At 41.4% G+C, this 18554-nt stretch overlaps 3 protein-coding genes across 3 annotated transcripts in view; 1 reads left to right on the plus strand and 2 right to left on the minus strand.

The window, feature by feature from the left end:
- The window catches only part of znhit6 (zinc finger HIT-type containing 6), a 40722-nt gene extending 27773 nt beyond the window's left edge, over window positions 1-12949 (minus strand). Inside the window, exons 1-5 of the mRNA XM_084067559.1 lie at window positions 12781-12949; window positions 10309-10374; window positions 6562-6668; window positions 6253-6338; window positions 4656-4756 (exon numbers count right to left, since the gene is read on the minus strand). Of these exons, the coding sequence (XP_083923685.1) occupies window positions 4656-4756; window positions 6253-6338; window positions 6562-6668; window positions 10309-10374; window positions 12781-12899 (479 nt within the window). The 5' untranslated portion in view covers window positions 12900-12949. The remainder of the gene's footprint in view (window positions 1-4655; window positions 4757-6252; window positions 6339-6561; window positions 6669-10308; window positions 10375-12780) is intronic.
- The window catches only part of mpl (MPL proto-oncogene, thrombopoietin receptor), a 186486-nt gene that overhangs the window by 143518 nt on the left and 24414 nt on the right, over window positions 1-18554 (plus strand). The window lies entirely within an intron of this gene.
- The window catches only part of col24a1 (collagen type XXIV alpha 1 chain), a 147252-nt gene continuing 143900 nt past the window's right edge, over window positions 15203-18554 (minus strand). The window contains exons 58-60 of the mRNA XM_084067805.1: window positions 18360-18469; window positions 17752-17988; window positions 15203-16679 (exon numbers count right to left, since the gene is read on the minus strand). Of these exons, the coding sequence (XP_083923931.1) occupies window positions 16533-16679; window positions 17752-17988; window positions 18360-18469 (494 nt within the window). The 3' untranslated portion in view covers window positions 15203-16532. The remainder of the gene's footprint in view (window positions 16680-17751; window positions 17989-18359; window positions 18470-18554) is intronic.

Here is an 18554-nt window from a genome sequence, read left to right on the forward strand (position 1 = left end):
TTGAAATTAGTCACTAGGGAGAGGTGGGATGAGAAAACACACACACCATAGCTAGCCATGAAAGTCTCCTCGTCAACCGTCTGCCAATAATGATCTCTCTTTGGCAATGTGAGTTGCATGGATATGTCGCTAACCAGCTGCAGTCACACTGCTACACATCTGCTTTATATATTATGTACTTGGTACATTCTGAAACCCATTCTCTATCTAACCCTTCCCCCAACAGCCATTTATTGTATAGCTTTCATCATCCCTTCCATGCTTGCACTTGCTGTTCTGTGAACTGGACACTTGTGTGGGAGGCTGGAAGCCATCCACAGTGAGACTTACTTACAGTACAGTGGGACCCAGCAGACTAAACAAGAGAAATACAGTCTCACAGCTGGCTGAAGCGTCCCCTATGGAAACCTAAAACTGCAAAAGCATAAAGATTCTTCGTGGTGTCTCGGCGGAGCTGGCGCAATCAAGGGAATTACTCTTTTAAGTGCACAATATTACCACGTCTTGAAAATCTACAAAATGTCTCAGAGCTAAATTATGTAATGGTGCCATCTCATAGAAATATATATAGGCCTTAATACTCTCCATCTGCAGATTTGGGATTATATTTATTTTGTTTGTTGTTGTGTTTTTTTGTGTGTGGGGGGGTCTCCAACATTACATAAACTTGCCCCATCCCAAGATGCATATCGTTAGCCTCATAGCAAAATTCACTATGTGCCTAAATCATCTAGTTGACTTAGGCAATCATGAGGAAAAAAAACTAATTTTGCATAAGTCAAGCTTATCTGCCGTTATTTATTTCTGCCTAACTCTACTCTCCTAACACTGCTGATTCACCCTGCCTTATTGCCTATGTCCTCAGTCTATCAGAATGCTTGTTAAATTCAAAAATCATTTCTGCCGAAGTCAAAAAGTTGACTTAAAATGACTTGGGCAGAAAGTGATTTTGGAATGTAACAAGCATTCTGATAGGCTGAGGACATGGGCAATAAGGCACAATGAAGCGCAGCAGTGTTAGGAGAGTAGAGTGAGGCTAATAACAATATTTAAGTCGCTGCCTACAAAACGCCAGACAAAGACAGACATGTCAAAGTGGTCGATATTAAGACTGTGTGTGTTGGGGGGGGGGGGGGGGGGTCGAAAATGTAAAAAACAGCAGGGGAAATGACAAAGGTTTCATTCAGTGGCCGTTCTGATTGGCACCCAGTGTCGTCCCATGACATTTCACAGTTTGCAGCTTCAATATGCAATTTGGTAACCATTTCTCCACCTTTTACTAGTAAAGTGCAAGAATAAATGTTTATTCTTCCACTGAGGGGGAGAGCACTGCGGCTCTGTCTCCAGTGGAAATGGGAAATGAGTGACAGAAGGTTGTCCCAGCAGGAGAACATGTGTCAAACATGACAGGGCAAGGCCACCAGTGGTACTGAAGAAGTAAACCGAGGAAAATGGAAAAGAAAAGAGAACCTGGAAACGGGAGGAAAAAATTAGGGAAAGCATTTTAAGATGACTGGGATTGAAAGCCTCATCATTGAGAGTACATGTGGATAGCAGTTGCTATGGCAACATGACAACACGTCCAGAGGAAGAGCTGAGGGGGGGGGCATGGCCAGATAACGCGTGCCATTCCGGTTATGCAATACCCACTGCACCCATTGCCAGAGTACCCGTTGTACCCTCAGTCTGTCTGTGACCCTTTTATGCCCATACATGGAGTTCCGTATCAGGCATGCCCAACTATGGAGTCCATACCAGTCTATGACCCATATATGGGGCCCATATATGCGCATGACCATATACGGGCATCGTGGTCGGTTCTGCGGTTCTGGACAACCAGATCTCCATATATGCCTATATATGGCCGTGTCGGTCGGATCAGCGGTTCAGTACAATCGCCTATCCGACCGACTCAACGCCAGGCATGCCACTCCATCAGGTCATTGGCGACGTGCACGCCGCATTTGAAGCAGTCGGTTTTCGAGATACATGAACTACAGACGGACGTATAGACGTACATTAGGGCATTCATGACTTCTGGTTTTTGAAAGTCGACTTGTCTGTCATTAAAGTCGAGTCGACAAGTCTTTTGATGACATCATCATATTGACACGCAAGGGGGGGGGGCACACAGACTGCTGTCCAACATTGAGCAACTTTTATCTAACGTAACGTTAACAATCTACAGTTAAGTGCAGAACTATTCAGGCCTGACTACAATACAGTTAAATGCAGCAGGATGATTTACTGTCAACAGAAAATACAACATAGGCTTATACCTTAACAGGATAAAGGTTGCAGCTTCTGCTTCTATTATTTATCATGATTGACTTTTCCTTGTCTAAGGAGGGATACAAAATAATTCTGAGAAAGACAGTGAGCACAACCAGGTATAAAAGAAAAGACCACCTTGAACTTGTTTGGAGAGCCCCTGTTGCCATTATTAAATAGCTGTTGTAAAATACGTTGCAAACTGTGATATTAGCAGCCAATCATGAATGTGCTCAGTGACCAGGACAAAACGCAGCTCACCTCAATCTATCAGAGGCTAGCATGCTAACGCCATAGATGGCCTTGGTTGCCTTGCCTCAGGCTAATAGTCTGTCAGTCGTCTAACAGATGTGTGCATGTCCACTATCTTAGCAAGACTCTCAATCATCATGCATGGAACAGATAACCTTTGGAGACCCTTAGGAGAAATAGTGGAGCCAGCAGACAGAACCACATAAGTGGTTAAAACTCAACAAGAGTGCCATCCTGTGGCAAAGTGAAACATGTCTAATCAGGGAGATATGGGCAGAGACTATACGGACATAGTAAACAGCATAGAATTTAGCTGGATTACCTGTGCTTGAGTTTAGTATTAACACCTGACACAGTTAACAAGATTAATAGTGTAAAGATTAACTTGCTTGGGTAAATCTCCCTACAATCCTAAAGATAAAAATTGCTTTAATTATCATGTTCCATGACCTGTTGTGTATGTCTGTTCGAACTCAAATCAAATTTACTAATGCATTTTGCATACATGATCATTAATTGTTCAAATATACAGTAAAAAAAAACATCCTCAGAGTTAATTTGATCCATTTGCAACTTGTGGTGAAACCGTGTGGTGAGTACTTTATAGCCAGCGTCTGTCATGAATGAAAAGCTATCCTTTTGGTTTATTTATGTAGGTCTATGCAGAACAGCTTCAACCACTTCCTATGTGAGTCCAGGTGTGGACACACCTTCACCACATCAAGCCTCAACCAGGCACTTGTTGGCCAGTCTTTCCCTTTTGGTCCAGGAGAGAGGAACAAGTAAAGAAGTAACCTGTAAAATCCTGAGTGTTAAATTTAACACTGGAGGGGTCCATTTGTTCCATTTGTAGACTCTCACAGCTAATTTAACACTGAGGATTTTACTGTGTAAATAGCCGAGACTAGATCAGGTTTTAGGGAGGATAAATCAACTACAAGGATCTGGTTTCTCAAACTGTGGGTTCAAATCCAGTGGTTGACACTAATGTTAGCCCGACTACCCAGGGCAAGTAAAACAAAAATATTCAGGAAAGTGGAGTTTGCTTTTTGGTTGCCTGTGAAACGGCAAGTGGGTTTTTGTTTTTGTTTTCTTTTTGGAGTGTTTTCGGTACTGGGAAGCAGCAACCTTCTTTTATTTGCTACTCACACAATACTTTTCTGACTTTTCTTTTGTTTTGCTAGTCACATAATATGAGATGTATCAGTGCATAAACACGATCGAATGTCCACATGCACTGTAGCCGCACAGTGGGTTCTACCAAAGTTCAGTATCGCTTAAAGAGTACAATGTAAACTAGCACACGTGAGGAGAACCTCACTAGTACAAGTGGTGCAATAACCCATTTTGGGCAGGAACCCCTATTTGTAACTATACCTTTCAGGACGGGAACCCCTTTTGGGGTCCCGTCCGTTGCTATATGTACAGTATATGGCAACATACATGTTTTGTCATTTTTTAATACATATTTGAGTTTTTCAGAAAACTTCGGTCAGGATTTAGAAGGCGTTTTTAGAATCGGCCTGAGGTCTAATGGGATAAACTACACAAGCACACTCACAAATGTGTACGTATGCATACCTGTGCCCATACCGCCTGCACAATTTACATTTTCTGGGCAACTGAACATGACCTTTGGGCAAGTACTAGTACATCACCTGTACTTGCCCGATGGGCAAGTACTTTTGAGACCTTGGTGTCAACCCCTTTGTGGGGTTGTTGTCTTGTTGTCTCAGTTATTCCACATCTGAACTCCTTCGATTGAATCTGCCAAACAGTCCAGGAGGATATACATGTATATCCTTGCCAATAAATATAATCATTTGAAATCCCTATCAATTAAATAATCAAAAGGTAAATGTTTTACCTAGCCATAGCCCGCCTATGAGACAGAGTGAGTGGTCAGAAAGCGTTAATGAGGACTTATGTATATATATAAAAAAAGGTGAAGTGTTCTTTTAATGCCAAATGTACTGTAATCTGATGAAATAACATTTGGACATAATTGGGATTTGAGATGGAAAGGGGGGCTTATGATTGAATGAGCCTGGTTCCCTGGGCAATGCCAAGTTCCTAGATTTGGATGCCAGGCTGAAAAAGTTGATGACATTTCATAGATTATGTGTCCTTACTTTGAAAAGACGGTGGAGTTTTCTCTGCTCTTGGTGAAGGTGGCAGGAAGAAACCTCAGAGTGATGTTCATTTTCCTCACGGCGGCCGACAGCGTTTTAGACTGATGGAGAGGACAGAGAAGAGTAAAGTACAGTAACTTCAATCATGTAGTAGAATATGGTATAGTTATATTTAATCATGCCATAGTATATATTATAGGTCCTAATTAGGGCTCAGCAATATGATTTAACTATTATTTAATAGTGAAAATTGCAGGCTATTTTTGCAAGCCACCATTGTACAACGATACATAATATATGGTTAAGCGTATAATCAGACAAATCGATTTAGTCGATTAAAAAAAATCTATTTTGTGTCGAAATACTATATCATAATTATTTAGTGTAGATTCATTGATATATAAGAACCTGCTTCTCAATTATTCAATTAAATCACATGAGCAAGATTAAGTCGGTTATTGGTTCTAAATATCGGTTTCAAAATATTTGCGGTTACCTGGCATCAATAAATAAAGTTCAAGGCTCAATTATATACCTGATGTTCTTACTGTCCTCATCTAGAATGAGGACAGTTAGGCACTCATATACTGTAGCCCCTTAATGACTTAAGACTGGCGGGGTAGGGAGGGACAGTAAAAAAAAACGATTTATAGACAATTATAGTAATATGCATCTAATAAGAGAGTATTGCATTTGGAAAGTTGTGGAATAAACCCAAAGCCCTGACATGTCATGACATGTGCCAAAACATTTATCTCTTAGTGAAAATCCCACTCATTAAGGTTGATTGATTTGTGACCAGTGAGGAAGACAGCGCCTATAAAACCGCAGAGAAAACATGCATTACTAATAGCGACACAGGTAAAACCTGGCAGGGGCAATGCATCTTATGCAAGTGGATGTCTGTGGTTTGGAGCGATAGCAGTGAGCCATTATAATGAAAGCCACAATTACCAGAGCAGCCATAAAAACATGGAGATAAATAGAAAAATATATTTAAATTATTTGAAGCATTTGTGGTTAAGATTTTTAAATAATCGAGGTAACCAATTAAAGGGACGATCACCGTTTTTTCCTACACTGAAAGCTGATTTTAACAAATTCACTGTGAGAATTAACATTTTACAAAAATCTCTAGAATCTACCTGCTGTGCATTTATAGATGTTTCTGTGCAATCCCGTGAGACCGTCGCATTTGGGCTCGTCTCAAGCACACAGCCACCCGCTGCCAGAGTTTAAGGGTGTTGTAACTTGTTATTTACTTACTTAACTGTGTTGGAACTTTTTTTGCTATGCAACGCGCATCCCTCGTCTATTCACATGAGGAGCGAAGTGCAACCCTATGGATCCAAGCAAGTACACATGCATTGTGTCACTCCCTGTGTGAAAAGACCTGGCATTACGCTGGTCCACTCCGTGCGTGACGTAACAGAGCCTCACCCCCTCCTACTCCTGCCACCCCACGATGATTGGATTGTGTGTCAGAGATCTCGAGTAGCCACGGTTGGCCCCTACCCCACATAAAGCATGCTTGTCGTCATGAAATCCGAGGTAATGGTCCTTTAATATGAGTCTGTTAAAAAAACAAGTGATTTACTTGAAAGTTGAAGCGGGGTTTGCGAACGAGAGCGTCTCTGGTGGCAGCATCAGCCATCCGCCCGGTGTCCTCCAGAAACCTGTAGTCTAAGGTAGAAATGACCCCATGGTAAAAAAAAACACCATTAGTATAAGTATAGTGATTCCCTTTCATTTAACATCCACTAAATATACATTTCTATTGATCATTTTCACATTGTAATATTTGCAAAAAGTAAGAAAATGAGTGTTGCTTATTACAAACAATAGCCCCCAAAATAGTCTTTGGGTTGAAAATAAGCAAATACGCAGCTGAAAGATAAAACCTCACCATTGAGAAGGTTCATCTCATCAAACTGAGAGAGGGCCACGAAGGCCACCTTGTCTCTGACACCACTGCATCCTGAATCTTCCTTGTGTTTTTTCACACATAGTAAGCTGCAGGCAGAGAGGGATGTTGTTTACAATTGTATTTCTAGTCTAATAATACACAATACATCATGAAGTGTTAATGAACACCTGCTAAGAGAGCATGAAAAATACAATAAAGCTCAAAGGCTGAACTGAACAGGGCATAGACCCTTGTCACAATGAGTTGCCCTATTGCACGGGGCAAGTAAAAAAAAGAACAACAACAAGACGGGAAAGTGGAGTATGATGATGATGATGATGATAATTAGAAACCAAATGGACCCTTACAAATAGGGGTCTGTGTGGCCTATTGCATTCCATATCAAACTGGGGTCCTTGAAATTAAAAAGGTCCAGTATTATGTAACAGTGGGTCTGGAAATCCTCCTGAGCTCAGAATGCAGTTTTTCACCCTCTAGGGATCTAGGTCATTGGAAAGCCAATGCCGAATCTAACGAGAAGGTGTAAATCAAAATCAGTCATGAAATGTCTTGGTGCACTGTGGGATACTGTCTCTGTGTCACGTGGCACTCCCTCGCTGACAGATTGAAACCCTGGGCGTATGCTTGTCAGTCACCAGGGCTGACTTATGGCTGATGTTCAAATCCATCCAACCGTATCCTATCCCCCAAACAAAAGGGAGGGGGGCTTCATAATTTGTGCTAAGGTGGAAAACCCCACCACCAGGGCTGATAATGAATATTATGGTTCCAGGTTTGATCCCTGGCTTCCATTTGGCTCAATGGCGGAGTGTCCTTGAGCAACAAAGGGTGCGGAAACTGCTGTCACGGCTCTATGGTGTAGCTACTGTAGCATGGATTTTAAGAGTCTTAGTCTTCTTTTATGCTAAAGTAAGAGAATATATAAAAAACCTACAGGCTTAAAAACTTGAAATGGCTGCTACAATATAATTGCTTGATGGGTTCCTGCCCCCCCCCCCCCCCCCCCCTTATTCCTTAGGTTGAATGTCACTGATGCAATTATTCTGAAATTGCCAGATTTGTGTGTTATGTAAGGTTTCATTAAAAAGAAACACTTGAGATTTGATCCAAGCAAAGAAAGATCCAATTCAGACACTTGCTGAGAGAAAGGCATTTGGTCTGAGTCTCACAAAAACCATAACCCTAGAAACTATGCAGAAGGAATGCTGAAAGATGCCCAAAACAATAGGGAGTCATATGAGAAATGGACAGACAACCCCCTTTTCAATTCCAGTAAATCTTAATGAAATATGCAGGTGTGACCTTCATTAAGCCATTTAGAATTTGAAGGTTGAGTTGTAAAAGCCTCAAGAGCAACAGAATTCAAGGAACAGGCCATGGAATATCAATGTTATCAGTGGCATGTTGCTGGCAATCCATCAAAGAAACGTTACATTACATCAGTAAAAACAAAAACATAGCAATAACTGAATCATAAAAATCTAGTTTCTACAGGCAGAGCTAACAGAGAAAATGTTTTAACCTTTTGTTGCACAATCTGACAATCATTATTGATTTTCATCTGAAATGCCAAAAGATTATTTCAGTTCATTGTTGGAGTCATATGGCAGTCTCAGCGAACTGAGATACAGATGCTAAACCATAAAGAAAATGCTTAATGTATAATGATTCATTAGGCTCCTTGTTATGAGGATTTGTCTCTAAATGACATCATCAAGAGTCTTGGCTCTTGTGTTAACTGTGGGAGATGTTTCTTGTTTACAGACGCCGTGCTCACAATAACTGCACTGTCTAAAATGATGTGGGAATAATATAAACATTCTGTTTCAGGGTGGATTTATCCATCAGTCTGAGTGAACCAGTTTAATTTTAATCTATACAAACAACAAATACCTGCCTAAGGCTTCTGCAAGACGGCAGGCACTAACTTCATTAAGGGTGTATTGAAGATGAAAATGTTATGGTGTATATCTAGCATATGACTTTAGTTGCATACTGTCCTCTACAAATTTCTGTCGCTCTCCATTGTACAATGTCCAATAAAGCACAAATACCCTAAAATAATCAAGGACGACTTCACCCATTTTCAACCTATCTTCATATAATAGGCCCTCACTAATGCTCATGATAAAATGGTACAATTTCTTTCTACTTGGTCTGTGTCTCATAGGAGGACTGTGGACAGTCCAGAAACCCGTCTACCAGTGACATCATCATTAGGCAGGATTCATTTTTTTTAACAAGATTTAAAACATTTTATTTTTATTAATGCGAGAACAATGGCTTCTATTATTGCATTGCAACTTTCCAGGAATACAAAGGCAAGCCTGCAGTTTCTATTAGCTTGGATTCCCCATCGATGATGTCACTGGTAGACGGGTTTCTGAAGGTTACTTAAGGCCTATTTTTCTATATTTATATATTTTTTACAAGATTTTGGACCGTCTTTTTTCTTTTTTTTATGTTTGTCTATAATGATGAATGGTTCAAGTAGTTAAGCAATGACCTTTGACCTATTGTACTAAGCAATGAAGCTAAATCCCAAACCCTTGACTAACACATAAACCCAATAGCATCCTTTAACACAGTAATCAGTTTTCCCCTCAACATGGCCTGTATATTTCATAACCTTAAGGGCTAGTTTTACTATTGCCTTCTTGGCTGCACGTGAGATTTCCAATAATTTCTTACGATAGAGGAACCAAGGTCCAGGCTGTCTTTAAATCACCGATAATGCATCCCTATAAAATGGTGTTTAAACGGGGAGATGGTTGGTAAGCACCTGGGGGAGATCATCTCAGCCTAATGGTAGCCCGGGGGCAGGAAAAGCCTTGGAGCAGGCAGGCAGCATCAAAGTCAGGTCTTATTACAGCTAATGCAAGTTATATAACGGCTATGCTATTCCGTCTTCAGTGTACTCATACTGGGAAGGAGATATGTTCTCAGCCAGGCTCTAAAATGAAAAAGCAGCAATTGGTAGCCTCAAAGAGCCAGCTGGCATTTCTCATTTTTGACACTAGGTTTCCACCGAATTGTTACATGGACATGGATAGCTCAGAATGTTCCAAATACTCCACAGTGAGAAGCATGTACAGTACATTAGAGGGTTAGTTTTGTAGGCCAGTCCACACCAAAGCAACTCCTTGCAACATGCAACTACTTGCAACCATTATCCCCAATGGCAGTTGCAAGGAGTTGCATTGATGTGGACTGGCCTTAAAACTGTCTTTATCTAAGACATTACAATTTAGGCATTTACTGTAGCAGACGCTCTTAATCCAGAGCGATTTACAGTAAGCAAGGACAACATAAGGTAATATATCAAATGCATAGAAATAGTCATCTAGGATCATAGGTAATCCAAGACCCTATCAGTCTAACAGCAGAATATCCAAAAAATCTATAATCTGGAGGTGCAGTCTGAAAAGATGAGTCTTGAGATTACGGCGGAAGATTTGGGGGGGAATCTGCAGTTCTAATTGCAATGGGGAGACAATGTCTCCCCATTGCAATGGGGACAATGCAATGTTTTTTATTATTATATCTTTTGTGGGAAAAACATGTAGATTAACTATACACATAGATTACACACAGGGCTACATATCTTTCAAAACAGACAGTACTGTTTTAGAAATAGCTAAATAATTTTGTAAAAGTTGAGCTGGTAAAAAGAATGGTGCTGCAAGGAAAGAACTGAGGTGATTTCCATGGAATTGGCAGCATTACCTGCAGGATTGTTTGAGACAGCCAGGGCATCTATACTTTGCTTCCTCAGATCCACAGACACCACAGCTGTTGGGATGGAAAGAATATCATTATCAGAATCAATTTTAATCAGATTCACTTTAATCAGCTAGGACAATAATGGGGCAGGCAGGCAGCGCAGAGGTAAAACACTTAGTAACCACCACATAGGCCCAGGTTCGAATCTCAAAAGTGGAGCCACTGGCTTGGTTGGGGGCTCTTACGAACACAATTGGCAGTGTAGTGTGCATGGGTGGGATGCCAGCAGGGGATTGTGTCTTCTCACTGCAAGAGCGACTCCTACAGGTTGGTTGGGGTGCCTGTTCAGCAGGAAGGGGAACTGGGGGAGATAATGTGTGAACCCCTGCACACATTACGCTCTCCTGGTGAAATTACTCACTGTCAGGTGAAAAGAAATGGCTGGCAAATCCATGTGTATTAGAGGCACGTGGTTGACTACACCCTCCCCAGGCCAACAGTGGGGGTTGCCAGATACAGGGACTACTGTACAGAGGGGGGAATTGGCAATGTCTAAACTGGGAGAAAATGTTTTTAAAAACTAGGTAAATAAAAGTGCAGCCATTTGTCGTGATGACAGTGGTGCAGACATTTAGACAACAGACTAGAGTATGATATTACACAGTGTGAAAGGATATGGGGTGGCAGTGGCTCAGGAGTAGAGTGGCCGGTAGAGCGGCCGGATGGGAACCACAAGGTTCCCAGTTCGATCCCGGGCTCCCTCAGAGTTAGTGTTGAAATGTCCTTGAGCAAGACACTGAACCCCTACTTCCTAGACAACCAACATCCCAGGTCTTGCCCAGCGTGGCTGTAGCCTAACTCCTGTCCTGTGTTTCATTCTTCTTCTTTTTTAATTTAGAGTAGCCAATTATTTTTCACCCCCCTTTTCTACCCAATTTAGTCGTTATGCCAATTAATTCCTCCCCACACATATTTCTGTGTTGTCACAGTTATATCGTATCCTACTGACTCACCTCCCAGTGAGGAGCCCCCACCGGGAGGACATAGGGCCTTCGCCCAACACTCCCTGCTGGCAAGTGCCGGCCCAGCCCGTAAGAGTACGTGCAATGACCAGTATCACCCTCCCCGCCCAGCTTCCCTCCCCTGACCACGGGCCAATTGTGTTTGCATTGACACCCGACAAAGCCGGGCCCAGACGCACCACGGTGGATTTGAACCCACAACCTTCCGTGGTGGTGGACAGGGACTTGGCACTGCGCCACCCAAGCGCCTGTGTGTTTCATTCTTACTGGCTGCTGTTGGCTATGTCGTTGGTTCTCAAAGTGGGGGACCCCCAGGGGTCCATGAGGGAGTTCCAGGGGGTCCCCAGCTAAATGATAGTTAGGAACCAAATTGACCCTTATGGGTCTGTAACTCTGAGAGTGTACAAATGGAACCAAATGGACCCGTTAAGAGTCCATTTGGTTCCATTTGTACACTCTCTGAGTTAAATTAACGTAGATTTTACTATACTGTATAAATTGGGGTCCCAGAGATAGAAATGTCAGTAAATGGGGGTCCGTAGCCTAATGCATGTCAAACTGGGGGTCCTTGCAATTAAAATGGTTGAAAATCACTGCTAGAGCCCTAAAAAATCTTCTCTTATAGGGGTCCTTGGCATATCTTTTCAAATGGGGGTCCGCGGGCTAATACGTGTCAATTTGGGGGTCCTTGGCAAGAAAAAGTTTGAGAAACACTGGCCTGTGTGACACCTGCATCTGTGTGGCTTCAGTGCTTGATGATAATAAGCATTGATGATTCATTTGAATCAGCTGTGTGGATGGATATCTTGTAGAGTAAGTAGGCAGACTAATGTGACCCTTTTTTAAATTTATGTCAGGTTGCGCTCCCACTCCCACATTATTATTGACTGACACGCATCACTCACAACACAACAGGAAGCAGTGGTGTAAAGTAACTGAAGTACATTTACTCAAGTACTGTACTTCATTTTTGGGTATTTTTACTTTACTGGAGTATTTCTAAATTTCAGTACTTTTACTTCTACTCCACTTCATCTCAGAGGGAAACATAGTACTTTTACTCCACTACAATGATTTGAAAACTTTCATCTACAAGCTCACATAGCTTGTAGATCTGCTATTTTTAAATGGTCGAAATGTAGATAGGGCTGAAGTGGGTAATGTATGTTTTGTAATAATAATCAAAATCTACAAAGTAACTAGTAATTAAAGTTTTTAAATAATTGTAGTGGAGTAAAAGTACAATATTTGCCTCTAGAGATAGTGGAGTAGAAGTAAAAGTACTGAAAATTGGAAATACTCCAGTAAAGTAAAGGTACCTCGAAATTGTACTTAAGTACAGTACTTGAGTACATACTTAGTTACTTTACACCCCTTTGTAAAGTGATGTTGTAAGACAAGCTAATGTAGCCAGTTAGCCACATTGCCTTAATTGTGTAAGGAAAACACTTACTTTGCCAGGGACATCTTTCTTTTCGTTCCCTTTATCTCTTCCTCCACTGACCCGTCGTTTACGTGTATCTGTATCTCTGAGTCCATAGTCATAGGCAACATTATTACACTGCAATTCATAGAGTTATAATATATCTAGACACTACACGTTGATGAGAAGATGTTGATGCACACACACAGCATGTCCAAAACAACACACTACTTCCGCGTAGTGATGCCAGATTCTGTGAGAGAAATAAGCAACCAGTTCTAGGAAAACAAGCCCGAAAGAAGTACTTCAGGCCACATGAGCACTTTAAACCGATACATCGGCTATTTTAAAATAGCAGATCTAGATCTGCTATTTTCAAAAACTCTTGTAATAAAATGTGGACTATTTGGAATATTGTTTTTTAAACATTCTAACAACACAAATGCTCCCGCAGCTGGCACAAAAAATTATCATGAAAATATTTGAGAACCACTGGTTTAAATAATAATTTTAAAAAATTGGAAGCAAGCCTAAATAAGCACACCCGCCAAGCGCCAATATTTACAAGCAACTTTACAGGAAAAAGTCGCTTATAATAATCCGACATGGCAACGCTGCTTCATGCGCCACACGTGGAGGAGAGATCCGGTTGAGCATGGGAATTGCACAATGGGGCCCCCTAGTGTTTCTGAGTGTGAAATGCAGCCATGGTCAAAACACAATGTACACGCGCACGCGCGCACGCACACGCACACACATACACGCACGCACACACGCACGCACGTACACACACACACACACACACACACACACACACACACACACACACACACACACACACACACACACACACACACACACACACACACACAGTAACAGTACTCAGACCTGTCTGCTCACTAGTGCATGAAATGTGTATGGTCACGACCTGGCTCATAGGACGGACAACTGAAGGGTCAAGGGGCTGTAACAATATTTAGACCCATGCAAAATGTAAAAACATATAATATGCAGACATATATATTTCATGGCAATAGATAGACAGATAGACAGATATTGTATTCAGTGACACAAGCTGAACTGGATATCTAAAACATATGAGAACATCCTTTAGATCTTCACCAAGCATTTTATAGGCTAAAATATTTCTATGGAGTCTAGTTTATATAAACACTTGCACTCAAGCACACGTGCGTGAGCACGTGCACGCACGCGCACAGACACACACACACACACACACACACACACACACACACACACACACACACACACACACACACACGTGCGCGCCCCTTAGACTCAACCAGAAATGTTGGCCAAAGAAGGATGGTGCAAGACAAAAGGTCGTGGAGGTCACCAAAATCTTTAGGGTTCCTCCTGCAATCTGCCTATTAGATTATGATAGGGGAGATAGGGTATGGTAGACAACCATGTTTCCACATGTCTTGCGTAGCCAGACGATCAGAGATCTCTGCATACTTACTGATACCCTAACCCTAAAACTGTGTGGAAACAATTCAGAAGTTTTTAAAAAATGACATCACAGAACCACTGCAAATCCTTGAAGGGACCATAAGGGCAATCCTTCATATCATATGGGATGGTATCGGAATTGGTTTAGAAGCAGCCTATCAGGGCGTAGGTTTGTTACCGGTTATCGCTGGTTTTCTGCTGTGTCCAAGCCCATTCATTGAATTTAGATTTCCCAAGACATAAGTACCAATAGGCGGAGATCACTATAGCCTAATGTCTGGCAGTGCAAGAACACGTTTCCTCAGATAGACACAGAGCCACCAGCTGCTTCATTTCACCTGCAGTGAGCAGTTTCACAGAGGAACATGTACAGTACCCTCGCAGTTCTGCTACCTGCTGAACAGTAGTGGTGTAAAGTAACTAAGTACATGTACTCAAGTACTGTAGATTTGGATTATTATTACAAAACATACATTAACCACTTCGAGCTCTACCTACATTTCGGCCATTTGAAAATAGCCAATCTACAGTGACCTTGTAGATCTGCTCTTTTCAAAAGATTTGACATTTTATACATTTGAAAACTTGTGAAATGGGACAGTCTGCATAATGAGTACTTTTAGTTTTGTACTTTAAGTACATTTTGATACCAATATTTTGTACTTTTACTCAAGTAAATGATTTATTCCGGACTTTTACTTGTAACAGAGTATTTCTACATTGCAGTATTGATACTTTTAGTTAAGTACAAAATGTGAGTACTTTTTCCACCACTGTTGAACAGGCACCAACCTGTAGGAGTATCTAGTCAATTGTGTTTGTTGGAGCGCCTTCCCAAGCCAGAGGCACTGTGGGGGAGTCAAACCCCAGTCTCCAAGGTGGTGAGCGAGTACTTGACCCCTGTACCAACCATGTTTTATTTATTTTGATTTAAAAAAAACACAAAAAAACATCACCAAACTGTTTGGGGATAAAACATTCCATTTATTTGATGTCAACATATTTAATATTTACACATTTCATTCAACTTTATCCACCAGAGAATGTAAATAATTACACTTTCTCCAAGGTAATATAACTTAAGAATCTTCTGACTGCCCTTTTAATGGATTCTGACTCTGGCCTAGCTGCCAGTCCTATTAACAACCACAGAATGAGCTAACACATACTGTAGGCACGATACACATACTGTCACAAGTGTGTGCATACAAACACACTTATTTTAAAAACATAAATACTTATTTAGAATGGATTGTTGTTGACCAAATAGATCTCTGAGAGTATAACTTACTGTGGTACAGTAATGCAAACAAAAACAAAAAGGATATAAATAATCAAACGTACAGTATGCTGTCAATATATACACAGGAAAAGTAAAACACACAGATGACTCATTATTTTATTGCAGCACCAATGATACAGTAGGTTACCACTGAAGAACCTACCTTAAAGCATGAAAAGTTGAGAAAAAGATGTAGTATATAAAAAATGGTTCATAAATTAGAAATGACCAAAGCAAAATAAGTACTCATACAACAGAATAAATCTTGATGTAACCGGTACATACAACTTGAAGGAAAAAATACTAACGTGACACAAGTGTCTTTCCTAGAAGGCAAATGAGCGGAGTAGAGGTAGAGCACCATCTGTCAAGATGAACATGTCTAGCTGGATCGGACAAAAGATTTTTTTTTTTAATGAAAACTGTAGGAGAAAAAAAGCCTTTGATTGGAAATGCAATATTCAAAACAGTCACACATTATCCACATGCTATTGCACACTTAGGAACCTTTGGTTAGACAGTGCTCCTATTTAGAGGCCTGGCACTCTCCTCTGGCTTAGGCCCCTTGGTTAGGATGGCTAGTGTGAAAGATTGGGGAGTGGGGGGGGGGGGGGGGGGGTATGAGTTTTGACGTTTAGATAGGTTGCTGCATGGATAGGCCATACCCTGAGATCAGGGACTAATATGGGTCCAAGACGCAGCCAACCCAAGCACCTTTTTGACACGCAAATAAACACACATATTTTACACATTTATTTGATAAATATTAGTATACACTGTTCTCCTTTGGGCCTTCGTGGCCTGGGTGTCCCATAGAGACTGAGTTCCTCCACTGAGGTCTGCCATTGGCTGGACAGGGTGTTTGTCATTCTCACAAACAAACACCAGATGATGGTCTCTCCCACGTGGAAGCAGAAACCAATCTCAGCTTGGTGTTCAAGCCTTTCTTTGGTAGGCAGACATGCTGTATGGGAGGCCCGTGTTTTACTAGTTTATATAAACGTGTTAGTTGTAGGCGATGTTGGCCTCAAAGGAAGCAGACCGGTCCAACTTCTATATGTTGCTGGCTGTGGGGTTGTGATGTCGGAAGCTGCTGTACGTCTACAATTGGTAGATGACGACTGTCCTGAGTATAGAACAAGTAATGTGACTGGTGCCAGCTGCCATCTTGGATCTGTACAAAGAAAGGGAACACAGTATGATGAAAGTGTCCCAACACATCTCACGTACAGTAGCAATTAGACATGTTGTGTCTTTGCATGCATTGAAGAAGTATGAGCTCAGTTTGGGGCTCTCCCCAGGCTGGCAGAGGGAGAGTAGCGCCCAGGATTACAGGTTAGGCAATTGGCACAGGGTGAAAAAATGGGTTACAAAAATCGTGGGATAAAAAAATATATATATATTTTGTGTCTGCGGTAAGGCAGGACACAAATTCTTCAGGCAGTTTGAGTAAAGGTTAGACATCTATGCATCAATTCTTACGGTGCGTTTTAACATCGGGCGATCAGGATAGTATTTTCCGGAAGTGCATTATATGTCTATGAGAGCCGGCAACTACTGGCGATAGGGCGAAGTGGGCGGGGGGCGATGAAAGATGGATTTTCTTTATCTTTTGGACGATGTCGCCCGGCGATAGCCCGAGAGTCGCCCGCTGTTAAAACGTACTGTTACACTACAGGAGTGGTTCTTCAACATTTGCATGTCAAGGACCCCCAAATTGATGTATATGGCCACGACCATCCACCTGAAAAGATTTTGTGCCAGGGACCCCAATAAGAGAAGATTTGTGTTGTTTTTCAAAGCATTTTTTCAAAGGAAAAATAGCAGATCTACAAGCTCACACAATGTGTCACATTGCAATGTGAGTTTGCTGGGTTATTGTGCTGGGGAGCCCCTGGAATCCCCTAGGGGTCCCCGGACCCCACTTTGAGAACCACTGCACTATAGGAACTATATCCATGATGGAAAATGCAGTCTAGATTGTTTTACTGTTGTCTTTGATACGTTTTATTTCACATCAGCATACATCAAGAAAGAAAGCAAGATGAAGGATAGAGGTTTGCACTTAATGGTCAATCTTTCAACATTTCTGAAAAATATGGAAAATGCTTGGCCATTTTTTAATAATCTTCTTCTTCTTTTGGCACAAAGCCTTTTCAGATGGGGGTCCGCGTACAAATACACAATCAATTTGGGGGGTCCTTGACTTGGAAAAGTATGAGAACCACTGCTCTAATGTTCATTACCTTGCAATCATCTTGTAGCACGTGTGGTTCAAGTAATGTGTCTGACTCAAACATCTGTCCGCTCCAGCCACGGAACTTCAGCGGGGCGTCGTCCTGGGGGATCGGGCCGCCGGCACTGAAGCTGTCTGCGGTACTGTAAGGTGGCTCACTGAAGCAGTGGACTGTGATGCTCTGGCTGGCCTCTGTACTCAGTAAGTGGAGAAACTTCATTTGGACTTTCCCCAAACCAAACACCATCTGTAAGATGTCCAACCAAAGGAAATAAGTACAAATTAAATGCAGAACCACGTACCAAAAACTGATACTAGTTAAAAATCCTTAGCAAAACTGCATAGTAGTGCATTCATGGTCTAAGTAATTGTTGCAACTATTTATACACATTTGACTGAATAAAACCCATCTTTATAGTAAATTTGAAACATTGTTAAAGTGCAAAGAACCAAATGTATAGCTGAGAATGGGTAAATGTTTTTTTTTTATATCCTTTGCACTATTAATTTATTAACATCTCTATGAGTCGAGCAGCAAGCATTTTGTTTTCAGTTTTCTGTTCAGCAATTACTGGAGGTTTGAGATGTGATTGATTTTACCACTTAATTCCATTTTACCTTATTAGATGCCACTGGATGTAAACAGGTCTGCCCTCCTGCAGTGAAGTTACAGAAAACCTCAATGGCATCAGATGTACAGCCAAGATTGGGATCAATCCAAAAGCGGCCTACAACAAAATTCCAAGGAGAAAAGGAGGGAGAGAGAAAACAATCCGAAAATGTCAATAATGTTCAGTAAATCCTGCGAGAATA

The sequence above is a fragment of the Gymnoscopelus microlampas genome (assembly GCF_963454915.1).
Source record: "Gymnoscopelus microlampas genome assembly, chromosome: 9".
Classification (NCBI taxonomy): Eukaryota; Metazoa; Chordata; class Actinopteri; order Myctophiformes; family Myctophidae; genus Gymnoscopelus; species Gymnoscopelus microlampas.